The sequence below is a fragment of the Triturus cristatus genome, chromosome 4_1, assembly GCF_964204655.1.
Source record: "Triturus cristatus chromosome 4_1, aTriCri1.1, whole genome shotgun sequence".
Lineage (NCBI taxonomy): Eukaryota > Metazoa > Chordata > Amphibia > Caudata > Salamandridae > Triturus > Triturus cristatus.
In genome coordinates this window covers 1020495924-1020509239 of record NC_140585.1, presented here as the reverse complement: position 1 = coordinate 1020509239, position 13316 = coordinate 1020495924, and the positions used below count along the sequence as shown (strand labels likewise).

Genomic DNA, 13316 nt, shown 5'->3' with positions numbered 1-13316 from the left:
CCCTGCCCCTTTTTCTTTAATTTTTACTTTATGGGACTCTGCTTCAAGTCAAGTCCCCACACGGCTGCCAACACTTCCTGGCTGAAGTGTTGGCAGCCCACCAAACTTTTGTGGGATCTGCGAGTCCACTGCAAGGACTCCCTTCCCCAGATATCTATATTTTTTAAAGTTAAATTTCTCACAAACTACTCAACAGATTCACACCAAATCATAAAAAGCATACTTTCTGGATCAACATCTAGCTTTCTGCCAAATTTAGTGTAATTCCTTTCAGCGGTTCGGGCTGTAGGTGTTTTAAAAAAATGAACAATCACCATAGACAGAACATGGGGAAAACGCGTTTTGACACCCCGCTATTTTCTCGGTCCCCGATAGACGGATCAACCTGAAACTTTCAACACAGCAGCTGAACCAAATAGGGAAGTTTCTTAAAATTTGATGAAGATTCATCAAGCAGCACCAAAGTTATTGGCAAAACAAAAAAGACTTTCCTATGGAAACTTTGGGCCCAACTATAACTACCTACTTACACCCGCCAGTAATTTACTGTACCTTGATTATGTAATATTAACTTTATCTTACTTGGACACATACAAGGCTAAGTGGACCCATAGTGACTAGGAAGTGGTAACCAGATCTCAAGACACTTGTTTAAAATCATGATTTATGATGTAGATGCTGGTCTCTTGAATTGGAGTCACTTATTTAATGTGATGTAATACCAAATGTTTCTACCATTCCATTATCTTGAGGAAATGTATAAGGTTTTGTTTCGAGCTCATGATACTTACAATTTTTCAATTAGCTGCTTTTCATCCAAGGCGTTCGGAAGATCTCTCTTGTTTCCCAGGACTAACACCTAAGAAAAATGAAATACTATATTCAAAATAAAATCATTACTAATAAAACAACCGTTCAACAAGAAATGCTAAAGATCCAACATATCCCAAACAAATTTCTAGAATCTGAAGTGAGAGAGACATAGTAAACTGTAGTTGAAATCTTTGCATAAAATATTACATTTATATGAGAGTTACACTATGAATTACTTTTGATACTTGTATTTTTGACAGAAAGACTTTGATAATTAGGCCTTTATTTTGGTTATAATACACCGAGAAACTCCTTAGTCATTTTAATTATATAAACTAGAGGTGACAAGAGCTATCATAATGGGATTAATGCAGTGCCCTTTCGTTATCATAGTTGTAACATAGCTTATTAGAGGGTTAAAGAATTAAAGTGCTGCATATTGTTTGAACATATTTCCAGTCTGGAGAAATATGTTTTGAACTTTATTATGAACAGTTTGAGAACCTTTCCACATTCGCTTGTAATGTTGTTTGCTCTAGTAAAGTAGATTATGTGGTGGCCTAATCAAAGAAACAGGTGTACCAACTGTTTTGGTACTGTTTTAAGTAACAAACACAACACAATAAAAACTCAACAGCCTATTATTGTTTATAGTGTATATTTATCATAAATTAGACACCAAAACAACAAAAAACTATCTAGGGAAACTGGGGGCAGGGGGCTCATACAAAAAGGTATTTTCGTACATGTGCAATAAATGGTTTTAATATCCAAGCTGGAATACATGAACCAACCCAAAAAGAGAAAAATACAACTGTTTCTCATGAACGTAGTGCAAACAACTGAGACTATACTGTGAAGGCTAAATTACACACAGGAACATGTTTCTTAACATTAGGAAAATCTGCTATTTACAGTGTATAGTTTACAAAACCTCTGTAATTAAGTTATACATGCAAATAAATTATTATTGTTATTATTACTACTAGTAATATAATACCCTGAGACACTGAACTAATTTGCTTTTTCACATTGGAATGGAATGGCATTCTTATGATAACAAACTGGCTCCACTATTAAGTGGTGTATTCACCCCATGCTACAAGAGACTGGCAAATCCAGACCCCTAGCTTTAATGATTAAACAAAATATCTGGGGGAAAACTGATCACCACAAATATTAATATTACAGAAGTGTAGGTAAAGCCAGTGGCACTTCGTAGTCAACTTGCTGTACTCTGTCAGAGTACCTTTATTTATTACTGGTGCCTCAATGCCACAGTAATAATGCAGTTAAAGAGGATAGCCAGGTTACTCTCTTTATGTTGTTGCCGCTCTCAGCAGCAAGAGCGAGCAGCTGAGACTACCTCCAGGAGGTGAAGTGGGAGAGACTCACATTTAATATGATCAAGTAAATAATGCACAATAACCTTTGTATCACGTCAGCACTATACTTTATAAAAAAGAAAGTACTTATATATACACAAAATAAAGATCCTAGCATCCTCTGTGACAGAGATAATATTCTGTTAAAATTGGTCTTCTGTCAAATGCTACCCTATAAGGCTTGGGTGGGGTCAACTCAAGGAAGTATTCTGGACTCTAGTTCTTAGTCAAGGCTAAACTCTTTCTAAAGGGATATAAAGATGGGATAGGGATACAGGGTCCAAGTTTGTCTCTGGGTACCAATACAGTACCAGAAGGGGTTGAATAAAATGTGTCACCCACAAAAATAACCTTCGGCCAGACTAAAAGAGGACATTCCTCAAATGTTAAGACCAAAAATACCCTACCCAAACAACTCTTACACTAACCAAAAAAGTCTTTATCCAAGGCACAGGTTCTCCAGGTGGGTGCTGTCCAACTGATCCCTACACATTTTGCTAAGAACAAGTGAAAATTGTGGGAGCGCTCTGTGGTATCCCAGAGGTGTCAACATTTAGAAGCTGTGACTTGAGGTCTACTAGACAAAGTCAAGATGTAACTTTCAGATTCATGCTAACCTATACACGATTCTTATTACTGCAACAGTATGGGTTAAAACACGGATTTAAATGGTTCCATACCAAAAACAACTTCCTCAAGAAAGTGGAACTGGACCTCATCCCAGCCAAGTTAAGACTGACAGGCTGGTGATCACTCTTGGGTAGAGGTATACAGGCATCTTCATGATAAGGGTTGATTTGGGCCCAATGGAGACCTACCCTTCTATTGAAGAACATTTTCATCCAGGCTGAAGTTCTTACTTCCTCCTGGGCAGTTGGGCTATGGAAACATATGGCTCCCAGGCAGTCTCAGACCTCCGAGTTGCTCTCATGCAGATCTTTCCAGTCTGCTGGACCTTTTGCAGGTTTTCCAGGTAGCATAAGACTCCCCCCAGGTCCTAGATAAGCCGGTAGGTCTTTCCACTTTCCCCAAATTACAGCTGCAAAGCAACTCAGTCTAGAGGGAGAATGCCAACTTATGCAGAGGTTCCACTCCTGGTTCTCTCCTACCCTGATGCGCAAGCATAGTGACAATGAATCTGAAGAAAGTAATACACCCAGAAGTTATGAGGACCTTGCAACCCAGTAGAAGTCAAATGACTAAAGGAAATCTGTGGGAGGGTGGAGGAATTGAAGACATCATTCCAGGAGCGCAAGACAGCAGAAACATATTTTGCCCTATTGTTGGCTTACTTTTGCCTTAATGTTCCTGGCTTACTGGCAGCCCAGATCTACATTTTTCCATCCAAGGAGGCACAGATAGCTTTTTCCTCACCTCAACTATAAGGGAGAGTGCCCATTTCAAGGCGGAAAATCATTAGGATTCCCCAACAGTCTTAATTTTCTCTTGCTTTTAAGTTATGTAAATATAGGGTGCTGTTGTAGCTGGAACCCCCAACCCTAATTCCCATTCATTAGACCCAATGATAATCTTGTGGAGCCAGTTGGTGACTCTGGTCCTGTGAGTGCTCCCATCAGTCACAAATTTCTGACCACAACCAACCTGTTTTGGATTGACAGCTCTTTCAAGTCATGAGAGAACACGTACATTGAATACATCTATTAGGAGATATCACTCCGAAGTCTATTGTAGAACCATTACAATTTAATGAGAAAGTATTTCAAATGTAGGAAAGGGTTTCACTTCAATACAGATTCTTAGGGCTTTATTAATTATATCACCTGTTCTGCTTTACACCCTGATCATCAAAGTAAAGTAGACAAGTGATCATTATTGCATTACAATTAAAATGCCCCAAAAAATAAAACAAAGACAAATGCACTGTAAACCCAACACATTTAACAGAATTTGCACAGTGGGAAATTCTGAAAGTCTCAGAAATCACACTGTGCTTTAACAGCAACGAAAACGCAACAATACAGTATTGCTTTTGACAGGCAAGGTAACTGCTACTGAGAAAAGCATAGACTACCTGTTGGGGCAGTCAGTTTCAGCTAATTCCAAACAGAGGAAACTAATGACATATGGCCGAAAAATAGAGGAGAAAAGATGTGTCTCCTAATCAGTTGACAAAAGTTAATCAGTAACTTCTGCAATACAGAACAATAACACATTACTTGTAAGTTGCCAACACACATTCAGCAAAATCCAAACAACTTCAATTTTGGGATACAAAACAAACCTCCAGTAGTTTCATTTAAAAAATAAAAAAAATCACATTGATGAATTCAAGATTGAGAGCTCAATGCTTCATAATTGCTCAAATTCACACAAGGTGATCGGGCATTGCCAGGCTCAAAGCTTACGTCCAAGATTTATGCTTCTTTACAATAGGCATTATTAACTTACTTTAAACACTGTTTCAACTTGTTTTGTGTCATTTTAAGATCATTAACATCTGCATCTATTTGTAAGGAATTACAACATTTTCAAGAAAACTGTAAATTAGGGTCTTTTTACATTGTCAGAATGCCAACCAATATCTAAGACAGGGATGTGTTCGGGGATGCATCTCTAGCTCTATAAAAGACCAGTTAAAGAAGCAAATAAAGCCCTAAACAAACAAGTGCAGATTTCCAACTCAACAATTATAATTTCTTTTGGAATAGAATAGGGGTCTCCAACCTTTTCTGTAGTGAGAGCTACTTCCGATTAGTGGAAATCATCGTGAGCTACTGAAGGTCAAGCAGCTTGCACAGTGTTACCAGACACCCCCATGCCCTGTTTCATTGACTTTAAGCCTAATGTCCATAGAGCCAGATACTATGGTGCGAAGAAAATACTTTGATTACAGGCAATATGACAGGGCTGCCATGTGTGTCAGTGAGAGTATGGTCTTTGGGAAGTTAAGAACATGTGTGCATATGAATGGGATATATATGCATGCCTGACTAAGAGCCTGCGTCGATAGTACTTGGGGTACAGGACATACCATTTGCCATATGTGGCACTGTTACATGTATAACACAAACACTCACATTTTTTAAATGGGAGAAAATAAAAATGCAGAATAATGTTGTGCAAAAATGTTCATAATATGGAACATTTATCTGCACTTTAATTTTCTCCAACTTAACATAATGGCTGTATATTTCCATTAGAAATATGCCACAGTGTCTATCAACCATTGGAAGCAAAATTCCTAGTGTGTGAAAAGGCGACACATTCACATGGGAGAAAATTAAACTGAAGAGTGAACTTTATGTTATATGGATTACATAAAACTCACCATTTAAATGTTCTCCCATCTCCATGTGCCATATTCACAAATAGCAACAATCTTGCTTTCAGTGGCCTGTAGGCACGGTGCCATATTTAAAACAGAAAAATACGGCCATTTGTTTAAATGAGAGGAATTTATATTGTAGAAACATGCTTCATAAAACATTAAGATGCAATTGGCGTCATTGAAAGTGGAGGAAAACATTAGAACTTAATTTTTCATAGGAATTTATTTCTTCACTTTAAAATTCTCCCATTTGAAATAAAGTCTGTATTTTTCAGTTATAAATATGTCACAGTGTTTATTGGCCACTGGGAGCAAGAAGCCTGCTGTTTGTAAATGAAACACTTCGAAATGGGGGAAATTTCAAATGAAGAGTTATATCGATCACCAAGGCAACTTTTCTTTTTAATTTTCTGCCATTTAAAAGCATTCAGAAAAATCATTTTGTTCTCACGCTCCAATATTGAGTTGACTAGGACTCTTATTAAAGAGTTAAATACCTCAGTGATTCAGTTCTTCACCTCTGTGCCCCAACCTGGGTCATAAATCTGAGCGCTGCTCATTATCAGGCCCAATATCAACAGTTGGATGATGAGAAAGTAAAATAAACATAGCCTTCCCATAACTTTTAAAGTAAAATGTGAACCTGTGCCTATTTAAAAATGAACTCAAGGTTGGGTGCTCGTCTGAAGGTGTCTGTGAACTACTTGCAGCTCGCAATCGACTGGTTGGAGACCCCTGTTCAAGCATTTACCATTCTTTTATAAAATAACCTTCAGCAGCGTATCATAAACAAAGTCAGTGAGTATGTGTGTATCATCAACCAAAGACTAGCAGGTCAAATAAGATCCTATAATCATGTAGATATTGTCAGAGTGCTTACGCAGTTTCACCTTTTTTACATTTATTACCATTTGTATATCATATCGATAGTGTCTCAGAGTCTGTGGGGGTAAAGAAACATTAAGGCTCTTGGCCCATGTATATATGGGCTTGGATGATGCTAATGTTGTTGGCATGTAGTGAAGGTTTTCTTTTACACCTGGTGCCCCACATGCCATTTTTCTTGGAAATGTTTGGGATTCATATCACACCGAGGCCACTGTCAATTCATATCATAAAATGTATCAATGTGACAATGTGTTCTTTGACACACATGGTTATGATTTTACTAACAACACAGCCCCTAGCCTACTATGGGCTATATATTGTGCACCTTGTGGGGGTTTAATGTACATACTATATGTGGTCACTACCCAGAGCGAGTGCTATCTTTAGCCATCTGCAGAAGTTCGGCATAGGGTCAGTCCCCTTTTATGTACCAAGCCTTGATTTGAGAATACACCGGGTCTATCTCATCGTGATTTTTGAAGCACTACATTTTTTCTAGGTGTATACGGATGGGTGGATAATCTCCATTACGTGGTGCATCTCTTATTGTGTTATGCGCACCGATGCCATTCGCTTCAATCCGACAACAACGCCTATATGTCTTATTTCACTTCTTTGCCATTTGGGAACTAGTCTATACTCATTCTTCATGTTTAGGACTGCCAATTGAAACAGTCCTGTGCAGGTAGGGAAAACATACTATGTTTTATTCAGACATTTTTGGCATAATCACAATCTATCATGTATGGATTATAATTTATAGATCCACTGTTTTCTCTCTCTGCAGAAGCCACATTTCGGCAATAAATTTGGAATTGCGCCCTGAACTTTGGTGCATACCTTTTTAATTGACATAGGCGTTTCACATTTTTAGCTGGTACGTCTCATCATACATACAACCTACCTTGATGCACTGGGTGTATTTTGGGGTCCTCTCTGTCTTTTTCCAGGTCGCAGGTCATTACGTGACCTATGTTATTCTGTTATTCTCTAAAAAGGCCCACATGGTGAAGGGCCTGCCCATTTTCTCATAAACGCATTATAGCATTACCCTGCTCATCTTTTTGTCTATAAACACCTGGGATATCTGCATAACTCAGCCTGGGTATCATTGGTATCCACCTATCTCTCACGTTTTTCATTGTATTCATATAATTTGGACTCTGTCTGTGTACTATGCTTAGTATTTTTTGGTTATGATTGCCTAGCTAGGAGGTCTTTGGGCAGACATACCTGGGGGGGTTCTTTAATAATTACATGTATTTTTTATTCATAGACATGGGATGTCTCTGGTTGGTTCAAAAATGTTGATATTGACTTTGAAATATTAAGGAATTTGGTTGTATATAGATGTAGATATAGTTGGTGTCAGATTCTTTGTGCAATATACGTGTATATATGTATGTATTTGTGAAATATATGTGTATATGTATGTATGTATTGTCAACACTGTACAGTTTGTTTTACATTATAGGTATCCTATTTGACATATGCCAAATGATATTAAAATTACATCTTTAAAAATCAAAGGTCTAAACCTCCCTGTAGAAAGGGAAAACATGCTAGATTACTGCTCTAAGTTAAAAGCTGACTTAGCCCTTCAAGAATCAAAAAATTGTTATTGTGAAGCATGGACAATGAAAACAGATAGGGCTAATGATGTAATCTCTTCAGATGCTAAGGGTAAAAGAAAAAGGATGGTTAATATCTAAGAGCACCATATTAAATATCATCATCTCAGAACACAATGAACAGAAATAGACCATCACCAGACTCAAAAATGGGGTGAAAGAATTATAGCTCACAAACATCTTTGCCCCAAAGGTCAACTGCCCCCCAATTTTGGCAGCAGCTAAATGAAAAACTGGCACTCCTTCAATTTAGGTGGTGGTTTTATTTGTGCATCAATTCTCTACTGAGTTTCTCCACTACTAGAACAAGAGAGATGCATTAAAAGATAGACAGTCAAATCATCATGCAGGGCAAGGAACCTAACAGGGTAGAATGCAAACCCAGCCATAAACCATCTGAATACCAGGCCTCTATGGAGGACCCACAAAAAACTAGGAGAAATACCAAGAACAGTGGAGCATTAATCTCCAAGAACAAACATAGGAAATAGGCAAGTAGGCAACAAATACGACTTATCAACTTAAACAGGGAGGGGAAGAACACGATCATCAAGAGGGGAAGGGAGAAGAACTACTACCGCAATGGGATTGGAGGAAAGGAAGAGCATGCACCCACTCGGGAGAAAATAAAATAAGATGGACTTCTGTCTGCAGCTCTTTCCTTTAACAAAATCCAACAACAATAAGGATCAAAATCTGGGGAACGTCAGGAGGAGGGGGCCTGGGAACGGAACACAGGGATATGCATGAAGGAAGACGAGATACACCATAGATGCCTCAAATGTATGGGTACGTTTGGCTCTTCAATCTTTTAGAAAAGAGCCCCAAGCCTCTTCAAATATCTGCAATTTGTCATTTAGATTATAAATAATGTGTTCAAAGCATACCATGTTATACATGATGTCCAACCGGGTCTATATTGTGGGAATTAGAGTCTATTTCTAGAGCCATACAATTGCCAATTTAGCCACCCCTCGGACAGTAGAGAGCCATCTATTAACTTGTTGAGACACAGAGGGGAGGTCAGAAGTATCATGCAGAAGCACTAGCCGGGCGGTCAAAGGCCTGTCCACCCCAAGATCTTTCCTCATATGGTCCCAAACATGCTAGCAGAAGGTTCTCAACCTGTCACATTCCCATTCAATATGGACAATATTGCTGTGTGTTAAGCCACATCTCCAACACTGTGAATCTTCACTAAGACAGGCATTGTGCAAAAGTTGCTGGTGACCACTGCCAAAGGTGGAGGATCTTAAAAAGCCTACAGTTGAGTTGAGCTTCTCGTAATCTTTTATTAGTCTGCCAGTAGAGTATCCCATTATTAACCAAAAGGAGAGTGAACTGCACTGGTATACAAAGCCAGGGTCCCTGGAGCATTATCCCAAAATCCTCAACCAGTAATTACCACTGGTGGTGTAAGTAATCACCAGTATTGTGTATTATTGGGTGGCATCATCTTTGAGTTTCGCACCTGGGTACTCGCTTCCCCAGGTAAGTAACGCCTCCATCTTTGAGAGGATAATGGTGGGATTGGTGCAGTGAAATAATATAAAATTACCTCATAAATTTTAAATGTGAGCTTTAATGTGAATAGAGTGTATAGGAGTAAGATTAAAAGATGCAGTGGTGATGTTGTTAGGATGTCCTAACTGCCCTTACTTTTACACTTAAGTGGTCAACATTTTTCCACCTTCGTTGCCCTAACGGGTCCTAGGCCTTCATCAGGACCTTTGTAGAAGCAGTCACATCACTTCTGCAAATGTTTGTTATATGTATTTTAAGTCGGATTTACTTGCACGTCTTCGTTGTTTTATAACAAGCTGTTTTACAGCTGTGTCGAGCCTGTAACTTTGGGGAGAAAAGATTTAGAGAAAGGTAAAGAATAGGATTTGTCACTGATTAAGAAATACCCATTTTCTCATGTGTGTACATGTGCCATTGTTGCTGTGACACTTTCCCAATCTGAAGCTTTGACATGTTCATGCAACTAAGTGTAATGCATGCACTTGAGCTGTATCCCGATATCCGTGTGTGTAGAGGTGCATGACGTGCAACAAAATTCTGGATGTATGTTTTATATTGACCACAACAAAAGGCAGCATTCCAAAGATGTAGTTAAATTTGGGATGGACATTCATCTTGATAATATAAACATTACCCCCACAGGGACAGGTTCAGACCGGCCCACCTTTTAAAATTGCACTCGATGCGATCCACAATGGGTTGCACATTGTCCACAACCTTTCTTCCAGACCTAGATAAATATGCGCCTGAGGTATTTTAAACAGGATAGAAGCCACTTGAATGGTAGGCTACACAAAGAGGATCTTGTGGTACATGGCATTAAGAGGAAGGGCCTTGTATTTCTCCAAGAATACGGGGAAAAAAAAAAAGAGTCCAGTACCAAAAGAGAGGCTGCTGAGGCCGAGGAGTCTGACTATGTCGAGAGAATGTCATCCGCGTAATAAAAGGCCATAACCTCACCCGCTGCTGTGTGAATACTCTACAAACATTTCTGTACTGAGAGCTACTTGTGTTCAATAAAATGCATTGACAGCTGCTAATATTATTAGTGCTGGTTAGTTTCAATTTTTTTATGTGTATAATAATTCAACCAAGCAAAAGCTTCTTCATTTAATAAGCTAGGATGCACACAGGTGAGCTACCCAGAGGTAGCTGGAGAGCTACAGTAGCTCACTAGCTACTGGTTGGAGACCCCCGCGCGAAATGCTCCACAGTCAACAGGAACAACAACAGGGAACACCCTTATCTGGTGTCACGGTTGATAACAAAATACAAGGAGGAGAAAGCCCCACATGAGACCGATGCAGTAGGATCAGAGAACATGCCCCTGGTTAGTGTAAGAAAGATGTGACCTATGCCCATACTCTCCATTGTCCGATAGACGCAACCCCAATCGACAGTCAAAAGCCTTATTGGCATCCAAGGAGAGGAGGACCTGCTATTTCACCTTGTACCTCACCCGCCAAATGGACAAAACCCACCTGGGCGGAGTGAATTTGAGTCGTGATCACTTTATCAGAAAACGTCGCCAAAACTTGTGACAAAATCTTAACATACACGTTTATCAAAGAAACAGTGCGACAGCTAGAGCATTCCAGGGGGTACTTCCCTGGTTTGGGAAGCATTTAAATTCGAGCCCTGAGGAACTCAGCAGGGAGGTGCCCGTTGTCTAGGGCCTTCTGATAAACTGAGACTAAGATGGGGATGATCTGGGATTTGGTAGCTTTATAAATTCAGTTGGAAGGATGTCCTCACTGGGAGCTTTCCCAGTGGGCATGGCATCAATCGGTCAGGTGATTTACTCGACTTTGATCGCTTCCTCCAGATGCGCAGATTGGACAGGCATCAGCTTTGGTAGTTGTAGGGCGTTGAAAAAGGTGGTTTCCATGTTTGGTGCCAGAAGCGTTCCAGCTGTGTATAGGCGTTCATAGTATTTCTGAAATTCTACCACAATTGCTGTTGGATGAGTGATGAGGCGAGCCTCCAAGTCTCAGATAGCAGGGATCGTCCTAGAAGAATCTTGTTGGCAAAGTTGGTAAGCCAACAGCCTACCCGGCTTTTCACCCCTTTCATAATGTCTGTTGTATGCGGAAGAGGTATTTCTCGGGCTCTGTGGTACAGAGTGTGTTCCTGGTCTTTAGCCAGTAAAAGCTCCTGGAGAAGAGACAATGTTAAACTTGGCATCCTTAGCGTGGTTTCCCCTGACTTTTTGCCTCTACCTCCTGTATTTTTGATGCTGTGCTGGATTTCGTTTTTGCTGGCTTAGATGCTTTGGGCCCTTTGCCACTGCCGATCAGTGTCAAAGTGCAAGTTCTCCATGTACAAATTGTTATTACAATTGGTTATCCATGACTGGCATATTTCATGTCCTTGTAAGTTCCTAGTATAGTGCACTAAGTGAGCCCACGGCCTACAAATCAAAAGCTACTAATGGGCCTGCAGCACTGATTGTGCCATCCACATAAGTAGCCCTGCAAATGTAACTCAGACCTGCCACTGCAGTGTCTGTGCGCAGTTTTAACTTCAATGTTGACCTGGCAAGTTCACCCACTTGCCAGGCCCTAACCTTTCATTTTCTTACATGTGAGACACCGCTTAGGTAGGCCCAAGGTACACCCAAGGGAGAGTGCATTGTATGTGAAAGGTAGGACATGTACTGGTGTGTGTGACATGTCCTGATAGTGAAATACTGGGTGATACTTTGTAACATCTTACAGATACAACTTCCCATTGGGACAAGATAGAGAAATGCAGTTTGGGCTCTCTGAACTCAGAATTTAATAACACACCTTTAGTGAAGATTGTTTTTAAATTGTGTGTTTGAAAATGCCACTTTCAGAAAGTATGTCAAACAAGCAGGAAATACAGCACATGTGCACTCAATGATATACTAATTAAGCAAAATATACTAGTCTACCAAAGTTTAGATGTATAAGTGTGCACCCTGTAGGGGGCTCTGCCAGCCACCTTATTAATACAGTAAACTAGGGGAGGAGCCTAGCGCGCAACCAAGATGGCCGCGTAGGTGCGAGGCTCCCGAGGACCTCCGCGACCTCCTACGTTTATCCTGTCTTCATCCTGCATCGGTTGAGGGGACTGTGTCGGTGAGCCTGAGCCGAGGTGGTACCCGTTTCCCGTTTTCGAATCGGACCTCGGGTGCCGGAGTGAGCACCGATTGAAGTTTGCGGCCTCCTTCGCTCCTGACCCCGGGCTCGCGTTTGGGGGCGACCCGGTGACAAAGTGAACAACAACGGCGGGCTGGGCCTGGCGAGTCGCGTACCCCGCACTTTCACTTTCGCGCCCCCTTGCCGTCTTTGCAAGTGGGATCGCGGCGCTCTTTGTGTTGGGGTGGCCTCGCTGGGTGACCCAGCCTGCCTGCCTGTTGTGGCCCGCTCCGCCGTCCTGGGGTGACCCCCCGGAGCCCGTGGCCTTGATTGCTTGCCTTTTACTGCGTGGCTGGTGAGGGTGTGAGACCCGCGACGATGGCCACGAAACAAGATGGCGATCGGTTGAAGGCCAAGTCGACCCGGCGTGGCGCCGCACATCAGGCCAACATCATGGACCGCTACACCCTCCCGAAAGGATCTCCCGGTGGACCGCACAAGTCCTCTGAGTGCCCTCCGGATGCCCCGGATTTGCCCACAGAGTTGACTCTGCAAGACGTCATGGGCGCCATTGCTGAGATGAAGGCCTCGGTGGGCCAGCGGTTTGACACCTTAGCCCATAAAATCGACGCGGTCCTAGTTGATGTCAACCTGGTGAGGGCTGATCTCTCCAAGACCAACG

General features: G+C 41.1%; 1 protein-coding gene across 1 annotated transcript in view; it reads right to left on the bottom strand.

Moving 5' to 3' along the window:
* Window positions 1–13316, bottom strand: part of LOC146855997 (ADP-ribosylation factor-like protein 8B-A) — a 200788-nt gene that overhangs the window by 26635 nt on the left and 160837 nt on the right. The window contains exon 5 of the mRNA XM_085653963.1: window positions 792–859. Within this exon, the coding sequence (XP_085510089.1) occupies window positions 792–859 (68 nt within the window). The remainder of the gene's footprint in view (window positions 1–791; window positions 860–13316) is intronic.